Source organism: Emys orbicularis, chromosome 7, assembly GCF_028017835.1.
Source record: "Emys orbicularis isolate rEmyOrb1 chromosome 7, rEmyOrb1.hap1, whole genome shotgun sequence".
Taxonomy (NCBI): domain Eukaryota; kingdom Metazoa; phylum Chordata; order Testudines; family Emydidae; genus Emys; species Emys orbicularis.
Window position 1 is genome coordinate 24,228,546 of NC_088689.1, and position 22,053 is coordinate 24,250,598.

At 37.8% G+C, this 22,053-nt stretch overlaps 1 protein-coding gene across 2 annotated transcripts in view; it reads left to right on the plus strand.

Moving 5' to 3' along the window:
- PTPRE (protein tyrosine phosphatase receptor type E) overlaps positions 1-21,200 on the plus strand; it is an 87,086-nt gene extending 65,886 nt beyond the window's left edge. For both annotated transcript variants that reach the window (XM_065407196.1, XM_065407198.1), the window contains 5 exons: positions 2,077-2,211; positions 5,196-5,321; positions 8,200-8,351; positions 15,360-15,495; positions 21,126-21,200. In XM_065407196.1, the coding sequence (XP_065263268.1) occupies positions 2,077-2,211; positions 5,196-5,321; positions 8,200-8,351; positions 15,360-15,495; positions 21,126-21,200 (624 nt within the window). The remainder of the gene's footprint in view (positions 1-2,076; positions 2,212-5,195; positions 5,322-8,199; positions 8,352-15,359; positions 15,496-21,125) is intronic.
- The last annotated feature ends 853 nt before the right edge of the window (positions 21,201-22,053 follow it).

The following is a 22,053-nucleotide window of genomic DNA, read 5'->3' on the forward strand; positions in this document are numbered from 1 at the left end:
TCTCTGCCTTCCAGCTATGTAGAGAATTCTATTAAAACGCTAATGCAACAGAAGCACATGAAACATTTGAGACGTTTTTGACAATTTTTCCACAATTACATTTTTAGCTAATTTAATGCTCTTGAAAGGTGTCGAACTGACAGCTCTAGAGATTTAGGTCCTCCATTCATCCACATAACCAGTACAGTACAGGCAGCAAGTGATTTCCCACATTGCAATTCAAATGCACGATTCCCCACTCTGTCCACCAATGTGCACCCACCCTAACTTGGAGGAATGCATCTATAGTGACAAGGGGAATTAAGTCTCCATCCTCATTCATCTTTGACTTCGCTATTCCTTTCAATATTTTTTCTAATGGTGTATTTCTTAAAGTTATGTTGTAAGATGATTAAAATTGAGTTAGAAATAGTGGTACATTTAAACTAACTGGTGGGTCTGTGTAATGATGACTTAGGTAGCTGATCACATTTCTAATTTAAATTTGCCTGCTCTACTTTCTTTTTCAAACACAGATGCTCTTTTTCTAAAATAAAAGCAAATGAGCATTTATTAAGAAAGCAGTAGGGTCTTTTGGGGGTGGGGGTTGAGGAGGGAGAGGTGAGTGCGGTCTTAGAATTGAAGGGAGTTTTTATTTCCTTATACATTTTAATATACTTCACATATAGTTAGCTTCCAAATTCGTCATGAGTAGTATGTACAGTGAGGTAAAAAAGTTATCCTACCCAGGGGTACTAACCGCCTGTCTTAAGATATTGTTTTCCAGATGTAACTACAAATCTGGTAAGTCATTCTGCAGTGCTAGCAACATTAACTTGCCAAGGCAAAAAGCCATTTAATGATTTCAGAAAGTTTTTGTCATAATGCTTATGCAGTATTAGTTTAAACTATTTTAAGCATAGTTTTTCAAAGTTGTGTAATTTTAAGATATTTTTATATTTTTTCACTCATATCTAAAAAATAGATTCTAAGGTTTCCCACTTTCCAGGGATCATGAAGAAAGTAACTAAAATGTCTATTTATTTATATCAAATGTGTGATTATTAATTTTAATAATACCTTAATTTGGATTTTTGCTGGTGATAATGATTGTGTGAGATCACGGGCACAAATTTGGAGCTGTTTTGAAGCCCCTTTGAGATTTTGGCTATAACTGTACAAGATCAGCTTAAAATGAAATGAACATAAAGTACCATAATAGGGTTCTGTCATCACTACTTAAAATACAGCTAATAATATGCAAATATGCATAACAAAGAATTTCTATGTTTTCTAAGGCTTTTTCATATTTGTATATTTGCTTCTGCATTCAGGCTTTGGACTTTTCTCCAAGACTGTTTTAACCTGAGTGCTTTTTAGCTGTGAAAACAATTTTTACAACCAAACTAAACAATGTATTGCATATGGAAAACTCCAACAAGAAAACTGGAACATGTGTTTCTATGTACCATTTAATCTATATTTGCCCATGCAGAAAGTTTCTGTTTGACAAAATAGCGTATAATTCTCTTGCTGACAGAATGGTTTGTTTTGTTGCATACAGTTTGACTAAAATTGTTCTTATATTATCTTTAGAAAAGCAAATTATTTAGGGCAGGAACCCTCAGGGGGTCACAAGGTGGTTACATGGGGGTAGTGAACTGTCAGTTCCGTTGGGCTGACAGCCCCAAGCTCCCATTAAATTAAATTAAACTCCCCCATTTTTAATTTATAAGGGGGGAGGTCATGCTCAGAGGCTTGCTGCATGAAAGGGGTCACCAACACAAAAGTTTGAAAAATAGTGATTTAGGGCTTGATTCTGTCACATTTACTCATGGTGAATAATATCTTACTCTGAAAGTAACCTCACTGAAATCAGTCTGACTAGTTGTGGAGTACTAACATGAGTGAAGGTGACAGAATCTGGCCCTAAGTATTAATAAATGTTACGCAGGCTTCAGAATAAATGATGATGCAGTATTTCTAGATAACTAGGAGATACTGATAAGAGTGGGTCAGAATTTAAAATATGAAAAAGAAAAGTTGCTGTATTCAAAACTGTATCAGTGATGAGCTATCTTCTATCTTTCTGTGAAGGGCTATCGCCAGAAGGATTATTTCATTGCAACCCAAGGACCACTTCCTCATACAGTGGAAGACTTCTGGCGAATGGTGTGGGAGTGGAAATGTCACACGATTGTTATGCTTACAGAAGTTCAAGAAAGGGAGCAGGTATGATTCAGTTGTGCAAAGTTTGTAATTATAAGGTCCAAGATCTTTCTGTTAATACATCCTTTTTCCTTCCCTGCCTTGAATCTCCCAGCATTGATTATTCTGTGCCCATTGCCCCACTGGGCTCACCATCCTACAGGTAAAAGCAAAGGGCGTGTGCACGCTAGATTTTGTCCATTTAATTTACAGCTACATTCATAGACATCAAGTGTAATATAATGTCTTATTCAGGGGACTAAAAATTCACGAAAATGAATTGCACAAACTTTTGTTGTTGTTATATGTAGTGCCGGTAGTGACCTTATGCCCTGGAATCACCGGTCCGGTGCTCTTTCTTGGCTCTGTACGTCCCTGGTGATTCTGTGATAGCCTCAAGAATAGAAAGTTACAGCATAGTCCAACTGGGTCTGTCCCCAGTCCAAGTTGGCTCAGACCTCTCTTTGTCCCCAGTCCAGAATCGATCCTCCTTCCTGCTGACCACACTATATCACCTTCCCAGAAGCCCCTCCTTTGTCTTCTTTCCTGGGCAAACAGATCACCTGAGCTCGCTCTCTTCAGCCCTTTGTTCTCCCACTGGCCAAAACCAGCTGGCTTCCAACTTAGGGAGGGCCTTTGGATCACCAGTTGCTAAGTTCCAAAGTGTCCAGGCTGTTGTCTGGGGTCCAGGCTGCTAGGCAGTGTCACACCTGGTCCTCTGCAACAATAAACACTCTTCCCCACCACCTGATTAAACATGCAGCACATAGGGGAAACTGAGGCACATATGATATTCATACAAAACATTAAGAAAATTCTCTACTTCATCACACCCTTATATTTAGGTTGCATAACACTTCATTATAAAATATTCTGGCTGCCTTTTTTAGAGAAGTGATAACTCTTCCACTGTTTGCAGCAGGCTTTTAAAATATGGCAGGGGGAAAGACCTTGGGCTAGAGAAGTGCCTTTTCTTTGTCTCATGAAATTCCACTCAGGTTTAGCTGAGATATATATGCTTTGGAACATTGCCACTAGGTTGTATTTCCCTAGTTTGTTGAGAGGGTCATGCGAGACAGTATCAAAAGCCTTACTAAAGTTAAGATAGACACTATAATAGGAACTCCAGAAGTATACATTCTGGCTGCTGCCATACAGCTGTAGTGGATTGTGGGGAGAGTTGGGCCAGGCTTCCCTGACAAATCCTCTCCCCATCCCACCAGTAAATGGACCCAAAGGCTCATCCACCCATCCCTGTTGGAGACCATGTGGGCAGCAGCTCCCCCCACCTCATTGAGGGAGACGAGAACTGAGCCAGGTTCCACCTAGTCACCCTGAATCCTTACTCTAGTGGCTCTTCCCCCTCTAGGATAACACCCTTTTCTTTTGATCAGCTAATGAAGTGAGTCCTGTAGTACAAGCTGTGCTGCAGTGCTGAAGGTTCAGGGTTCAAACCCTGAGGATGGTGCATAATGGGGCATTTGTTACAGTAGTAACATAATAAAATTTGGTTTTACCTTTTTACTTTTTAAAAACGCCTAGGAAACTACATATAAAAATTAAAAGAATGTTATTTAGTTTGCAAAGTCAAGAACAAAGTTAGCTAATGCAAGAATTACAATTGTCTGTGCAAGCTTTAAATTTGGTCCTCTTGTACATATGCATTTAATTACATGATCACATAATAAAACCATGTAGTTTCAAATGGACTCCTGCCTGTTTCAGGACAAGGGTGCTCAGGGTTATGTAGTGAATGAGGCTGTTTGTAGGCTCTCTACCTTGTTTGCTGTACAAAATTGGAAGGTGTGTAGCAAACAAGGCAGGAGACTGCAGGAAGAAAAAGGATGCTCTTGTAGTTAAGGCAGGTGAATGCCACAGAGGAGAACTCACTGCTATCCCTGCCTCTGCCATAGTTTTCCAATGCAATGCTGAGCAAGTAATTTAAACCACAATTTTGGCAGGTGGCTACTAGTTGTGTGTTCCTCATTTTCTGGTTGTCGAACTTGACATACCTGGGCCTGTTTTGCAAAAGTGTGGAGCACTTACAACTGCACATGAAGTATATACTTGATGTGGATGCTCAAAACTTCTTGTGTGGTCTGGAGGAATCTGTTCAGGGCTGGGAGCCAGAAATTTCTGCATCCTAGCTCTGTCACTGATTCACTGTGTGCCACTGGCAAGTTTTTTTTGTCTCAGTTTTCTCCATCTGTAAAATGAGGCAAATAATGTTTTGTTATCTCACAGGGGAGATGTGGTATGAAATTCATTAATATTTGTGAGCCATTCAGATATTATGGTGATGAGTGCCCTAGAAAAGACCGAAGAAATGAATAATTATGTATTCAGTTTAGGGTTTGGATAGCATGCAGTAAATAAGGCAGGAAGTCACACTGAATGATAAGGATAAAAAGAAAAACTGAATAACTTTTATTCCCTGAGCACTATCCATCCTGTGCATTGAACGAGGCAAGGGTCCTGTGGAAACAAATAGTAAGGGATCATGTAGTTAAAGACTATACCATAATACATGTGCACAAGGGGGATGAATTGTGGTTGCACAAGCAACCTTTGTATAGTATCTCACACAATGACATGACTGATCTGAAGAGTTGTTTTTTGGACTTAGTCTCAGGTTTGTTTGTCTTTAGTTTTGGGGGGAGGGTATTAATCCCCCATTTTTACTTCTACCAGTGTTTTCATACATTAGCATCACTAATAATTGTTTTACTTTTTCCTTTGTCCCAAATCCAGTATAGTTATCACCTATATTTTGTATATTGGCTTGTTTTCTAACAGCCTGAAGTGCTGAATTAACTTACTACTACTATCTTAAATAGTGCAAGGAGTTTACGAAATAGCTGGTCTAGGCTAGACACTGATTAGGCATTTAACTGCAGAAGTTTTGTAGAACAAATTTAAAATGCTGTGCATGACCTTCTAAGCTGTGCACGACAGCTTAGAAGAAGAATATTGCAAGGAACATTTACTATTGTGTTTCAATTTTACAGGAAAAATGTTTTCAGTACTGGCCATCAGAGGGCTCTGTAACTCATGGAGAGATAAATATAGAGATAAAGAATGACAGTCTTTTGGATGCCATAAGCGTAAGGGACTTCATAATCACATTCAATCAGGTATTGTCTTGAAAGTATAGTGTTTCCTACTCTTTTAACTATTTATAACCATGATAGATTTATGAACTTGTGCTTTTGTGTCTGTGTGGTAAGCCAAGACAATACATTACATAGGTTTTGTGAGAAATAAAGTGTGTTTTATATCAGCTAACTGTCAGCTAGCCTTTTATTAATTAAGAGAAAGTACTTATATGAAACAGTTTGTTTAAGGATTCACATCACATTAATCAAATGGAAATTCTGGCCAATTCAATATTCCCGCTTTTAATGTGGTGGTTTTATTTTGTGCTAAACAATGCAGTTCTTTTTATAGTTGTTGGGAATTGTAGTAAAAAAAATGCACGTGCATGTTGCTGAAAATTCGCCCAAATGTATTAAATTATAATGAAATCTCTTTATAACACAAATACCTCTGCCCACCATCAACTGTTTCCAGACAAGTAGGATCCTGTAGTCGAAGGAGTGATACTCTCAGGGCCATTCTTGAACCTTGTGTGGTTGTTATGGACCAGGATGTAGGCGGTCTGGCCTAGTAGTCAGACCAGGAGTCAGGTCTAGTGAACAGAGCAGGCATCCAGGTTGGGGAACAAGCCAAGGGTCAGCACGAGAGTCAACTACTAGTTACCAGAGCCAGGGGTCAAGCCAGAGTCAGAATCAGGAATCGATGGTGAGGGTCAGAGATCAAATGCCTGAGCCAAAGGTCAAACCAGAGTCAGGGTCAGAAATCGAAGGCTGGGTCAGAGCCATGACTGCTAACTGTTGATTGGAGGCAAGGCATAAGGGCAGGAACTGGAGGAGAGGCAAGGATAATGTATGGAGATATACCTATCTCAGGGCACATCTTCACTACCCGCCGGATCGCGGGTAGCAATCGATCTATTGGGGATCGACTTACCGCGTCTAGTGAAGACGCAATAAAATCGATCCCTGATCGCTCTGCCGTCGACTCCGGAAATCCACCACGGCAAGAGGCGGAAGTTTCTAGAATATCACTAGAAACTTCATCATTTGTTTGGTAAATGATTGCATCATTGTTTTTTGAAAATTCTTAGTTTTCCTGCAGTAAAAGTTTAGAATCTGACTATGACTAAAGTTTATGCGTGCACACACATGCACGAGACAGAAGGAACTAAGCTAAAGCAATGAGTTTATGAAGTATAGTAAGGGATTGTTATAGGTATCCTGCTACACAAACATCCATTCCTGGCATGCTTTGACTTCTGACTGTGATATTGTAAACCATTAGAAGCACAAATAACACAATTCAGTTTGTGTTCACACAGCAGCTCTTTCACCATCACTATCATGCTCTGCATCCCCACCTACCATGCTGCCTAACAGTGTTAATGTCAGTACAATCTGGGTACATCTGGATGAGTATCCTATAATGCCTGTGCAGAGAATAGAGTACCCAGAGAACAAACACACAAAGCAGCAGCAGCAACATTTGGGGCAGTGCATTCTAGAATATCCTACTGCACACACAGCTGAGGAGGACAGGACAAACCTTTTGCACAAATATGATTAAGTGGTCTAGTCTTCATAGCACAAAACAGTGCGCCAAATAGGACGGGTTTGCCTGCACTGAGCTTTTTTTCAAAATGTCCCTCTGGTGCACTGCTACCTACCTGTGGTGGCAACCTTGGAAATTCTAGTGTAGACAAGGAGTTGATGTTTTTACCTATAAGTCATCTACATTTGCTTTTGAGGATGGTTGGATGATTTGAGCTCCCACCATTGTTACCAGCAATGGAGCAATACCAGTAATAGTGCAACCGTGGGAAATCTTAGAAAAAAAAATCTCAGTGTAGTTAAGGTCTAAGAGGATGCAGAGGCCACTTTTTTCCAAGCCTGGCCAGTTCTAACCCCATCTTTTGAGGTGGCTTGTTGGTTAGCCAGGAATAGCCCTTGTGCCCAGGGGAACATAAGCACAACAATGGAGTTTGGCCTCTGCATCAAGGAGGCAAGAAGCTCTTTCCAACTTCTCCATTTATGCCTCACAATCTATCCAGACAGGAGCCAAGCACAATCTAGCCCTAAATTTTAGTCAACAGATACTGAACTCATTCTTCTCATAATGATTTCTAGAGTAATGCCACTTGAAATGGAATAATATTTCTCTGTGTATTGTTCAAATCATCACAAAGAGATTATAAAATTCTACAGAACTATCAGTTTTCGACTGCCCTGTATTTTTCCTACATTACCTTGCTTCTTTCACACCAAGATCTATGAGTGTGCAGTTGTGACAGCACTTTCCGTGCTCCCCCTTCTTGTGCACCCTTGTTGCACTATGTCAGACCTGGCTCATAGTAATTATATTTGGAATAATCATGCAATGGTGAGAAGTCATAATAGAAAACTGTAATGAAATAAATACCCATCTATACCCTTTCTGTAAGAATGCTTAAATAATCAACATCTCTAGGGGCAAAGGTGGTTAATTTTTCAGATAACAAAGTTGGACGAAACTGAATAAAAGGGTTTAGACCACAAAAAGGTCCTCAGTTTGTGACCTTGAAGTTTTCAGTGACATTTTGGATACAGCCTTAAGAGTGATGAAAACCCTAAGCCATTGATTTTCATATTTGAAATTAATAGTCTCTACAATATGCCTTTAGAACTAGCTAGATGAAACAGTTGTGGAAATCAAAGGGGAAATTATAGGGTAAATTTTCAGTATACTCACAGGGCATTAAGAGAGAGAACAACCTGAGCTGCATGATTAATTTATCATGCACCAGGTTGAAAATGGCCCCTATATCATCATGTTACAAATTTTTGTATAAGAAATGTTAAAGGTAAAAAAAAAAGTGTCCTTGCATTTTAAACTGACAACTACATTAAATCTGTTCCTGCCACACTTTTGAATTATCAGGAGAAGCAGAGCAGACTTGCCCGACAATTTCATTTTCATGGATGGCCTGAAATTGGAATTCCTGCTGAAGGAAAAGGAATGATTGACCTCATTGCAGCTGTCCAAAAACAGCAGCAGCAGACAGGAAACCATCCAATTACTGTGCATTGCAGGTAAGACTTATTTCTTCTCTGCTTTTTTAAAAATTTTGTAATCATTCCTATTATTTATGATCTGTATAACATTCTCCATCTTCCCTTTCTTCTGGTTTGGTGATTATCATGGCAATGTTCTATTCCAAGGGACTGGACAGTACTTTTTAAAACAAAACAAAACCAAAACTCTGTTTCTTCCTGGATTAGTTAGTGAACAATACAAACCATTAGCCCAAGCCTCACTCCCCTAGTGGTGAGAGGATATGTGTCAATTACAGTTACCTGAGGAATAAAACATTCGAATGCACACTTGCACCTGAACTTCATTTAGTCTTGTGAGTGGAAAAGTACAACTGCAGTGAAATTTTATAAAAATGTATATTTCAGTAGCCCCCAGAGGTCCCAGTCAGGATCAGAATTCCATTGTGCTATATGCTGTCAAGACATATAGTAGACCATTTTCATGGTCCCTGCATGAAATCTAATTTTAAGGCACACAAGTGAGTTTAACAAACAGGAAGGAGGAGGAGTTGGGAGAACAAGGAGAACAGTGATAAGATCACACTCTTACATCACTAGCGTACAGCTTAATGAATGTGATACAATTAAAAGGTATTTTTTCCTCTGACATTTTCCATTTCATTTATTTGCTTCCCCTTTAATTTCTGCCCAGTTTGTTTAAAAAAAATAATTATTATTTATTTGCCTTTGCCTGGATATTTTATTTTCTTCAAACCCCTGTCCTTTTTCAGAGGTTTTCAAAGTCTGTTTCTTTTTTGTTTTGAACTTTCACTTTTGCCAGTTTTGGGTGTTTTTTTTAGTGTCTTTGCTCATTCCAATAGAATAAAAATTATTTTTTTTAATCCTTTACCTATTTTAGATATTTTTTAAAATCAAAATAACAATACACTCAGTTCCCCTAATATCTCTTTTTTTATGTCCATGTCCTTACCAAGGTTACTGCCGTCTCCCCCACAAAGAGTCGAGTCCTCTTTAACAAGGCAAACTCAAGCCCACTGTTAACAAACGATGATATCACTGGAGCTCCTGAGGCACTGAAGGGGAAGTTGCCATATTCCTCAAGTGAGGGGTTATTAAGCTCATGCTTAACATTGACATCTCTTGACACTGGCGACTTTACAACTATTGATTATTTGGCATTATTCTAAAACCTGTTGAAGGAAATTTGACAATTTGTAATTAGCATGTAAACTCTTTAGGGCATCTCTTTATTCTGTGTCTGCTCTATGACTGGTGCTCCCAAGCATTACCTTGATACAAATAGTAACTATCACCTGTCTCTAATTTCCCCTTTTTGGGGAAGATTATTCAACAGTTTGTGGTAGGACAACTCTGGTGACATCTGGAGTCCTCAGATTACCCCCTTTTAATCTGGCTGTTGACTTGGGTATGGTGCACAAACTGCACTAATTTCATTGGTTGATTATGCCTTAGAAATGGACAGAGGTCAAGTTCCCATGCTGATTCTTTTAGATCTAACAGTAGCCTTTTATAGTATTGACCCTGAGGTTTTCAGCACCTGTCTGTGGTCTCCAGCAGGGGAGACGCTTAGCATCTGCAGTATGATGGTGACAGTGAATGTTATTTGTAGAGGTACGCCCATCTTTTTTTTCAATGAGGTCTGCAAACTGGAAGTGCCTTTGGATTTTGGCAGCAGCCATTTGCCTTTTGATAACAGGCAATTGATTATTTCCCTCTCCAAATTGGTTGTTGCAATGTGCTCTACAGGGAATTACCCTCAAAGACCACTTGGAAGCTACAGCTAGTGCAGAATGCAGCTGCCCACTTATCAGCTATGAGTTAGTGATGGAGAGCATATTACACCTATTCTCTGAAGTGTGCACTGACTTTCAGTTTGCTCTGGGAACAATTAACGGTGCTGGTCTTGATCCGTGAAGCCTATGATTTGGTTTGGGTTACCTGAAAGATCTGTGTTCTCATGCACCATTGGAACAAACAGCTGTGGTGACACTTTTGCTAACAGTGCCTTGATTTGAATGTCTGGGAGCTTGAGTCTGTCGACACTCAGGACATGGTCTAAGAATATGCACATTAATTAACAGCATAATCAATTCCTCTCTCCTACTTTTTGCTTCTGATTTGTTTTGTTCTTTGCTATTTTCACATATTTTCCCTAAAGGCTTATTTTCTCTGTACCAATTGAACTCGTGGACACTAACAGTTTTAGTGCCTGATTCTGCAGTTTGACAGTGGATTCCAGCAACTACTTTTTGAAATCTGTTAGTAAGTCAGGACATTGAATGCTAATTAAAGCGGGTAAAATATGGGATAGTTTTAGCCAATCAGTAGGGAGAAAAGCCGCTCTTTTGCCTAACAGTATTCCTTTGGTTAATGCAACATGTTGGAAGTCAAAGAACTAGAACCACATATTACATCTAATACTTCCATCCTCTCAGACCCACAAAAGCTTTGAAGAATTAGGTTAATGTTGTAGGCCACATTTCTCCCTGAATTTTAAGGTATGTTTATTTCAAAACACCACTAGAATGATAAAAACAGTATTCCAAAATCCTTAAGACTTAGAACTCTCTACTCTTCTCAGTTACATAGATTCACATGAGAGTATATTTTGGAAAATCATCTGCTATACTTGAAAACTCTCACATCCACGTTCTTAAGGCTTATGACTAGAACCTTCTCTCAAATACACATAGATTCAAATCTTGAAAAACCACCTAGTGCATTTCAAGTCCAGCAGCTGATTTTCCAAGATGTATGTTAATGTGAGCCCATGTATTTTGAGGATTAAACTCTAAGCCTTTAGGAATTTAGGAATTTTCTGTGCAAGTGTGAGCTTGCAATTGCAGTAGCTCCTTGCCCAAGGTATGCAGTGATTTCCACATGCTTAAGAGGGGAAGGAAGCCAATGGGGCAGATCCTCAGGTAAATTGTCTACTGAAGTCAATGGAACTATGCCAATTTACACCAGCTAAAGACCTGCCCCCTGGCTTGAGTCCCCTCTTAAGTATGTGTTTTAGTGTCTTTATTCGTGGGAAGTTCAGCTTTCACCTTCTAAGGCCTGGTCCACACTAACCCCCCACTTCGAACTAAGGTACGCAAATTCAGCTACGTTAATAACATAGCTGAATTCGAAGTACCTTAGTTCGAACTTACCGCGGGTCCAGACGCAGCAGGCAGGCTCCCCCGTCGATGTCGCGTACTCCTCTCGCCGAGCTGGAGTACCGGCGTCGACAGCGAGCACTTCCGGGATCGATCCCAGAAGATCGATTGCTTATGGCCGGACCAGGAAGTAAGTGTAGACCTGCCCTAGGTAGAAGGATCTAATTTAGCCATTTTTATCCATGAATGTTATGTCTGTAAAGCAGCATGCACGCTTATTTAATTTTTGAGTTGTGTACTTTTGATTATAATCTCTGCCACCTGCAGTAGCATACATTTAGTCAAGTATTTGGTTTAATTTTTTGTTTAAATCATATTGCATACAGAAAATTAAATGTCTAATGTAGCAACTGTTAAAGCAGGTTTTGGTTATCCACTGTGATGTGTTTTTCTGACAGAGAAACATGACACTAATAATCATGGGTGAGCTGTTTGTATTTGTATGCAAATTATTATCAGCAAAAATAGGCTTTCCTTATCCCTTAAAATATAGGCACATAACTGATTCATATATCACCAAAATCATTGTTTGTCATTTAGAGAACTTGCAAATTAAAACAAAAACTGCTTAGAGCAAATCTGTTTAACATGCCTGTGACTTATTAAACATTACAATCAAGTTCTTAAAAACAAAACTGGGCAATGAAAAGTAGTGAAGTGGTGGAAGTGACTAACTCTTGGTGGTTCATACATGAGACAATGATTTTTCTTTTGTAGTTGTGCCTCCAAAAAGGCAAAAGAGGAACTCCCAAATGCTGACTGTCTACTTTGGTTCTTGAGAGCGGCATCTCTGGTTACAAGGGAGGGATGCAGTAACTGGAGATTTACTGGGAAATGTCTAAATTTAGACTGTCTGGAGTAAAAAGTGAAAAAAAAACTAAAATCCTTGGCCCTAAGTCATGTTTCCTACCTTATCTGCAGTTTTAAAATGCCTCTCAGATGAGGAAAAAGGGGTGGTTTAAAAGGTGAGGAGAGGCAAGGTTATGATATTCTCTGCAATTTCATAAATAACTTATCAACGGAGGAAACATCTCACAGTGCACAGGAGCAATTCTTTCCCTGGCCAAAATATGTATTATCTTAGAAGGAAAAAAACAGACATTTTCACTGAGTATGATGAGGCAGAATCCTCTTAAATAAAATATTACTCGAGAGCTCTGATGATATGAAACCTGACAATGAGGAGGAGTGATATGGTTTTGTTACTTTGTTTATCTCAGGATTTTGTGTAAGGAAGTTTAACATAACCCAGATTTCCCCCCTCTCTTTTTTGATGCAGTCTGTGAATTGTTTTTCAATCTCTAGTATGTGAATATATATGGGTAAAGAGGTTGTACTAATTAGCATTTATTCCTACTTTTTAAAAATAATACATCCTACCTAGAGATCAACATGAGGAAATCTAGTGCCACCTCGTACAATATCATTTTCCTTTTTTAGCCCTGACCTACTAGACGCTCCTTCAAATGGCTGCATAGGGAGCAAGACCAGTGGTTGAAAGTTCTCTGATACCTTGGGATTTTTGCAAGTAAGTTAATGCAGATCTTATCAGCATTAATTCACCTGCTTTTCCCTTCCACAATATTGAACACGCCTCTTCCAAAGGATGGATATGGTAGCAGAACCTCTGAGAGCACAGCTTCACTGCCAGGGGCACTGGAAGAGGGGGCAGAACTAAGTCCAGATTCACAGGGCTGCTGAGCAAATGGTTGTGTGTGCGTTTATGCATGTGTGTGTGTGTATTCCAGATCTTCTGAGTTTGGGAGCCAAACATCTCTTGGAAAATAGCCCATATAGGGGACAATAAGGCCTGTTGTTATCTACAGCTCATAAATGAATGTATTATATGTATCTGGAATGATTACATTTTTCCTTTGACAAGAATTTATAAATAACATTTTAAAATAAAATAATAGCATTGATACAGTTAAATCTCCTTGGGCTGAAATGTGTATTTGAAGAAGGGCTTAACGACTTTAGCTGGCACAAATAGACATATAGCAAACACACACTTATAAGATACTGCAATTAACATTGGAAAATCTAAAACAAATCCAAATAATGTATCATCATTTTACTAGATTATTCCAGATTTCCTGCTGGAATTTGCTCATATCCCTGGACCATTTCTGTGTACATGTTTACACAAAGTATTTCATATTATTATATTCTTGTAGCATTTTTTCATCTTCCTGCAGCTATGGACCTATTCCAGAATGAGTCACCAACCTTTTAGACAGTTTTTCTAGGGATTGGCTAATTACATATAAATCTGAACCTTTTTAGATTTTGCAGCTGCCTTTAATCTGATAAAAGTAGTTGTCTATAGGGAATTGCACAACTAATACATTTTACCTGTTAACTTTTGCCTCCTACTAGACTTTAATGTATCCAGTTGAGGATACATGCATTTGTACTTAATCTTTTCATAAGGACATGCTTATCAGAAAGATTTCTTATTTGATGGAAATAAAGTAAAAGCAATGACCGTTGATGGTGATTACCATTCATCTTGCTTATAAATGATTAAGATATGTTAAAAATTCAAACGTAATGAATTATTTTGTATTTCTCCTTGGTTTAGGGACATGAATTAAACTTTTCTGTCTTTCATTTAGCTTCATCACAGATTCCCAGAATCACCCAGGTTTTTATGACTATTCCCCCATTGTGGCTGTGTGCCTCACAGTTCCAATCACTGTTACTTGTCCTCTACTAGTTGTAACTGGTTACTTTGAACCATAGTGAAATTAAGAGACTAAATGTAAACTCATCTTTGACATTGGTCAAATGGTCATTAGTCAAATGGCAGTGAAAGGAGCTCTGCCCTATTTTATTTTCACTAATAATGTCAGCAAACATCTAACCAGCTGCTGAAATTTGAAAAACAAGGGAAATGGGAGTGTAAAGGTAGAAAATGGACACAGTCACTTTGTGCATTCAACAGCAACAGCAGATATGGACTAAACTATTGCTATTCTGCATGATCAGAGCTAGATTTCAAATTAGATGGATTTTATCCATAATAGGATTTAGTAATTGTACTTTTTATTTGAATATATAATATGGAGTATCAGTTCTGATTCTTAGTTTCAGACTTGGTAGCAGCAGTAACATTTTAATCTGTATTAAATTGAGGATAAAGCTAAATCTATAAAACTAAATGAGAGTCAAACACACTAAAAATAAGAAAATAAAAATGAGAAATCCTGGTAAAGTAGTCCAGAACAAAACAAACAACGCAGGGAAAAGCCTTTAGACAGTCACAGCAGCAGCAATAAGGCCAGACAGAGCCTGACAACTGGGACAACCACATTTTCTTGTTGGACAATCAAATATGAAGTCTTACCTGCTTACAGAAAAGTGATCAAGAAGGAAAAAAATACCAATACAGATCAATTCCATCATATCACATAATTTGGAACAATTAGCCATCACTGATCAAGAGAGACACATAGCTAGAATAATAAAGTGTAGGTCAGGAATTAGTTTCATTGACAGGGATGTTTGGGGATGGTGTACTATATAATATGATTCAGTTATTGACAAGTCTTCCCTTTCATAAGCAACAAAGAATTTGCCCAATGTTTGTAAGAATTTGTAAGTGTTTGCAAGAGACAGGACTTTATCAGAACTGGCCTGGTTGAAAATTATTTTTTATTAATTCTTGATTATAACATGGAAAGTTATGCCATGCATATGACAGCAATAAACTTAGTAAGCAAGAGACTTTTAGTCTGCTAATAACAGTACTTGAATATTCTGCATTAATTATTATGTAAAGTATCTTTGTTGCTCTTTATTGTAATTTGGATGGGTATGTCCTGACATTTTATTAAGCAAAAGAAATATGTTTTTCTTGCAGTGCTGGAGCTGGAAGAACAGGTACATTCATAGCACTCAGCAATGTTCTGGAACGAGTAAAGGCTGAAGGGCTCTTAGATGTATTTCAAGCTGTGAAGAGCTTAAGAATGCAAAGGCCACATATGGTGCAAACACTGGTATGATATTTAACAATAAGAATCTTTGTCTAATGATGTAAGTTTTCTAAATGTTCTGGTGGGAAGAGAACAAAGGCTCATTTTACTAGCTGCAATAAATATAATATTATGGGACTACTTTTAATAACCATATACTTAGGTTGAAAGAGGTGTTTCATTATAAACTTCTATTTTATTTTGTAATAGGCTTTCTAAAAATTAATTTTGGGGTAAAAGTTGCTGTGTTTGTTGTTAGCCAACTGCTGATTTTTGTTCGTTTGTGGGGAGGGGGATTATGAAAGATTTTTTAAAAATCCATGGGGACATTCTTGAGTTGTGATCATGAAAAAACACTTACATTAGTTCTTTTTTAAATAAAATGTTGATAATTTTATCTAAAAAATGGCTTAAACACATCAAACTGACTTGCAGTTAGTTCTCACAGAGGAGAAGTGCCTTTGGAACATTAGAAGAATTTAGGTTATATTTATTTAACAAAGTTATGAATATCTGAAGATAGTTTTTCAACAAACATCAAGCACAGATTCCTGGAGAGCTACAAACTTTAATAAATAATAGCAATACATTGCATGTCTAGCACTTTCCATTCAACAGTATCAAAGTGCCTTACAAACAGTAATCTCAAAACTAGGGCTGTCAGCAATTTAAAAAATTAATCGTGATTGTGCGATTAAAAAAATTAATCGTGATTAAACAATAATAGAATACCATTTATTTAAATATTTGTGGATGTTTTCTACATTTTCAAATATATTGATTCAATTACAACACAGAATACAAAGTGTACACATTATATTTACTTTTTATTACAAATATTTGCACTGTATAAAACAAAAGAAATAGTATATTTCAATGCACCTAATACAAGTACATCTCTACCCCGATATAACGCGACCCGATATAACATGAATTCGGATATAACACGGTAAAGCAGTGCTCCGGGGGGGTGGGGCTGCGCACTCCTGCGGATCAAAGCAAGTTCTATATAACGCGGTTTCACCTATAACGCGATAAGATTTTTTGGCTCCCGAGGACAGCGCTATATCGGGGTAGAGGTGTACTGTAATGCAATCTCTTTATAATGAAAGTTGAACTTACAAATGTAGAATTATGTACAAAAAATAACTGCTTTCAAAAATAAAACAATGTAAAACTTTAGAACCCAGAAGTCCACTCAGTCCTACTTCTTGTTCAACCAATCACTCAGACAATCAAGTTTGGTTACAATTTGCAGGCGATAATGCTGCCCACATCTTGTTTACAATGTCACCTGAAAGTGAGAACAGGCGTTCACATGGCACTGTTGTAGCTGTCATCGCAAGATATTTATATGCCAGATGCGCTAAAGATTCATATGTCCCTTCATTCTTCAACCACCATTCAAGAAGACATGCGTCCATGCTGATGACAGGTTCTGCTCAATAACAATCCAAAGCAGAGCAGACCGACACATGTTCATTTTCATCATCTGAGTCAGATGCCACCAGCAGAAGTTTGATTTTCTTTTTTGGTGGTTCGGGTTCTGTAGTTTCCGCATTGGAGTGTTGCTTTTTTAAGACTTCTGAAAGCATGCTCCACACCTCGTCACTCTCAGATTTTGAAAGGCACTTCAGATTCTTAAACCTTGGGTTGAATGTTGTATCTATCCATAGAAATCTCACATTGGTACCTTCTTTGCGTTTTGTCAAATCTGCTGTGAAAGTGTTCTTAAAACGAATATGTGCTGGGTCATCATCTGAGACTGCTGTAACATTAAATATATGGCAGAATGCAGGTAAAACGGAACAGGAGGCATAAAATTCTCCCCCAGGGAGTTCAGTCACAAATTTAATTAACCCATTATTTTTTTTAACAAGCATCATCAGCATGGAAGCATGTCATCTGGAATGGTGGCTGAAGCATGAAGGGGCATATAAATGTTTAGCATATCTGGCACATAAATACCTTGCAACGCTGGCTACAAAAGTGCCATGTGAACGTCTGTTCTCAATTTCAGGTGACACTGTAAATAAGAAGTGATCAGCAGTATCTCCTGTAAATGTAAACAAACTTGTTTCTCTTAGCAATTGGCTGAAAAAGAAGTAGGACTGAGTGGACTTGTAGGCTCTAAAGTTTTACATTGTTTTGTTTTTGAGTGAAGTTATGGAACAAAAAATTGTAAGTTACACTTTCACGATAAAGAGATTGCACTACAGTACATGTATGAGGCAAATTGAAAAATACTATTTGTTTTATCATTTTTACAGTGCAAATATTTGTACTAAAATAATATAAAGTGAGCACTGTACACTTTGTATTCTGTGTTGTAATAATAACAGGAGTACTTGTGGCACCTTAGAGACTAAAAAAACAGGAGTACTTGTGGCACCTTAGAGACTAACAAATTTATTAGAGTGCTCTAATAAATTTGTTAGTCTCTAAGGTGCCACAAGTACTCCTGTTATTTTTGCGGATACAGACTAACACGGCTGCTACTCTGAAACCTTAGAGACTAACAAATTTATTAGAGCATAAGCTTTCGTGGGCTACAACCCACTTCTTCGGATGCATATAGAGTGAACCATATATTGAGGAGATATATATACACACACATACAGAGAGCATGAACAGGTGGGAGTTGTCTTACCAACTCTGAGAGGCCAATTAAGTAAGAGAAAAAAATCTTTTGAAGTGATAATCAAGATGGCTCAGTACAGACAGTTTGATAAGAAGCAAGTGTGAAAATACTTACAAGGGGAGATAGATTCAATGTTTGTAATGGCTCAGCCACTCCCAATCCCTATTTAGCCCTGAGTTGATTGTGTCTAGTTTGCATATCAATTCCAGCTCAGCAGTCTCTCGTTGGAGTCTGTTTTTGAAGTTTTTCTGTTTTAAGATAGCCACCCGCAGGTCTGTCAAAGAATGGCCAGACAGGTTAAAGTGTTCTCCCACTGGTTTTTGAGTATTATGATTCCTGATGTCAGATTTGTGTCCATTAATTCTTTTGCGTAGAGACTGGGCCTAATCACATCAGCCATACCATCGGTGGCTCGTTCACCTGCACATCTACCAATGTGATATATGCCATCATGTGCCAGCAATGCCCCTCTGCCATGTACATTGGCCAAACCGGACAGTCTCTACGCAAAAGAATTAATGGACACAAATCTGACATCAGGAATCATAATACTCAAAAACCAGTGGGAGAACACTTTAACCTGTCTGGCCATTCTTTGACAGACCTGCGGGTGGCTATCTTAAAACAGAAAAACTTCAAAAACAGACTCCAAGGAGAGACTGCTGAGCTGGAATTGATATGCAAACTAGACACAATCAACTCAGGGCTAAATAGGGATTGGGAGTGGCTGAGCCATTACAAACATTGAATCTATCTCCCCTTGTAAGTATTTTCACACTTGCTTCTTATCAAACTGTCTGTACTGAGCCATCTTGATTATCACTTCAAAAGATTTTTTTCTCTTACTTAATTGGCCTCTCAGAGTTGGTAAGACAACTCCCACCTGTTCATGCTCTCTGTATGTGTGTGTATATATATCTCCTCAATATATGGTTCACTCTATATGCATCCGAAGAAGTGGGTTGTAGCCCACGAAAGCTTATGCTCTAATAAATTTGTTAGTCTCTAAGGTGCCACAAGTACTCCTGTTATTTTTGCGGATACAGACTAACACGGCTGCTACTCTGAAACCTGTGTTGTCATAGAAATCAATATATTTGAAAATGTAGAAAAATATCCAAAAATACTTAATAGATTTCAATTGGTATTCTATTGTTTAACAGTGTGATTAATCCTGATTATTTTTTTTAATCGCAGTTAATTTTTTTGAGTTAATCGCGCAAGTTAACTGCAATTAATCGACAGCCCTACTCAAAACACTTCTCTGAGGTAGATTTTTTCCCCCTTCATTTTACAGGTAGGGAAACAGGTACAGAAAGATTAAGTGACTTGTCCAAGAGCACAAAGGGACTCTGTGACAGACCCAGGAATAGAGCCTATATCTTCAGGGGTCCTAGAGGCCTATGATTTAAGCACTGTTATGGTTGCGGAGAAAACCTTCAAAACGTGCCCTGAGTGTAACGAATGCAGAGATGTCTACCTGAGTCCAAAATAGTAGCTCTAAGCTGTGAACTCTCCCATTCATTTAAATGGGAGTGGACTCAGATGCCAGTGTTGATACTTTACTACTGTCAACATTAACTACCTCGTGTTGTAGGAACAAAGACAAAGTATCATATTATGAAGATTCACACCAGTGTTTCCAAAAGCATGGAATGTGCCTCCCTTGGAGGGACGAAGAACTAGCCAGGGGATAGTGGAAGATATATAAATTTAAGATGGATAGGTCTTTAGTGACAAATGGCAACATTTCAAGGCAGGATTGGTTTCATTTTTCTGGAGTGGGACTCAGCTTTCAAAAGTTTGGGAAACACTGTATTATGGGTCTATGACCTTGGAAGAAGGTGAGGTCAGTGTTATCACTGGGGAGAGCAAGGAGAAAATATATAGTGTTGCTGTATTCTGTTAAATAACTGTTACCCAGAAGTGACTGCATTTCATTTTGTTTGCCAGAAGCTGGGAATGGGCGACGGGATGGATCACTTGATGATTACCTGTTCTGTTCATTCCCTCTGGGGCACCTGGCATTGGCCACTGTTGGAAGACAGGATACTGGGCTAAATGGACCTTTGGTCTGACCCAGTATGGCTCGTTTATGATTGGGAGGTGTGCATTTCATTTGTAACTGGGGTGGGTTTTTGTGTGTGTGTAAGTAAAAATGAGAGAGAATATTCTTATTTTTAGTTCTTTGGGGCAGGAATTCAACAGGGCCACACTTGGCCTCTATGTGCTACTAAAATATAATTGTTTAATAATCATAATATCTATGCATAGAGAGTATCAGAGGGGTAGCCGTGTTAGTCTGGATCTGTAAAAAGCAACAGAGAGTCCCGTGGCACCTTTAAGACTAACAGATGTATTGGAGCATAAGCTTTCGTGGGTGAATGCCCACTTCGTCGGATGCATTCACCCTCGAAAGCTTATGCTCCAATACATCTGCTAGGCTTAAAGGTGCCACAGGACTCTCTGTTGCTTTATGCATAGAGAGTTTGTAAGGTGCTTTGAGGTTGTTTGAAAGGCACTGTGAATCCAGTTCTGGAAGATGTTGATCACCCCAGAGCTCATATTGACATCAATGGAAATTCAGGATGCTTTGCACCTCCCAAAACGTACTTTGTACTTAGCAGGATTGGGCTCAGTGGTTTGCAAGTTCTTTCATATTATAGATGTCTACTAAGTTTTGAGAGAGAGCCTCTTGTGCACCTCCTCTATTTCAACCTCCCAGTTTCATCATCCTCCCTGAAGCTACTATCAGGCTCAGTTACATACAAATAGCATCAGTTAATAAAGACCATGAAACTTGCAAGTTAATAAAATTGAGCATAAAAAACTTTTGTGCAAAGAGCAGAAATACAAAAATTAGCATCAACGGGTAAATTATTTGTTTTGTCATAAACTTGCTGTTGTACAATTTAGAATATGTTGCACTTTATGATTAAGTTGTAATAATCAGATTTAGGTAAATCCATAATGTATAATCAAAGTAAATCTGAATTTCTTTTTTATTTTTTAGGAACAGTATGAATTCTGCTACAAAGTGGTACAAGATTTCATTGATATATATTCTGATTATGCTAATTTCAAATAAAACTTCCTGCCTTATTTTTTAATTTAATAGTCTGTATAAATATTTGTAAATCATGTTAATTTATACCATATTTTCCATTATGATAATTCCTACTGTAAATGATATTGTCTGTGTTTTGCTTTAAAAGTCACTTTTGCTGTATAAAATTATAAATTACTCAAATATAAATATCTTTTAAAAGCTAATTATAATAAATGTTCATATACAAAATATCACTATATATGTTGTTGAATGTTATATACATTTTTAACCAAATCTTGGTTTCATTTCTCTCTTTGCATTTTCCAATACATTAAAATATTTATCAATATTAATTTTATTTCCCAAGTTTAGCAGCCCCTACATTTTACAAAGCTGTTTTTTATTTTATATTAAATAATGAATCATAGTGAATATGTTGAAAGCTAAATTATTATTTTGGCTCTGACCCTTCTCTCACTGAAGTCAATAACACACAATTGATTTCATGAGTAGTAGTGTTTATTAGGAGCCAGATTCTGATACCCTTACTCATCTTCAATAGCACCTTACTCTACAAATAGTCCCATTGAAGGCAATGAGACTGTTCCTGAAGTAAGGTGCTATTCAGTGTGAGTAAGGGTGTCAGAATCTGGCCCTCAGAGTGTAATAACATATGCTCCAACTACAGCTTAGAAACAAACGTTAACAGCCATGATTTTTAAAGTCAGTATATTGTACAGCTTTATTTCAAGATAAGCTGTCAGTTAGAAATAATTCAGTGTAAATACAGAGTTTAATAAATTATTTGATTTAAATGTCTTGAAAGTTCATTTTACTTTGTTTTTTTATTAAATCTAATGTATTTTTAAATGTTCCTTACTGAAATACAGGT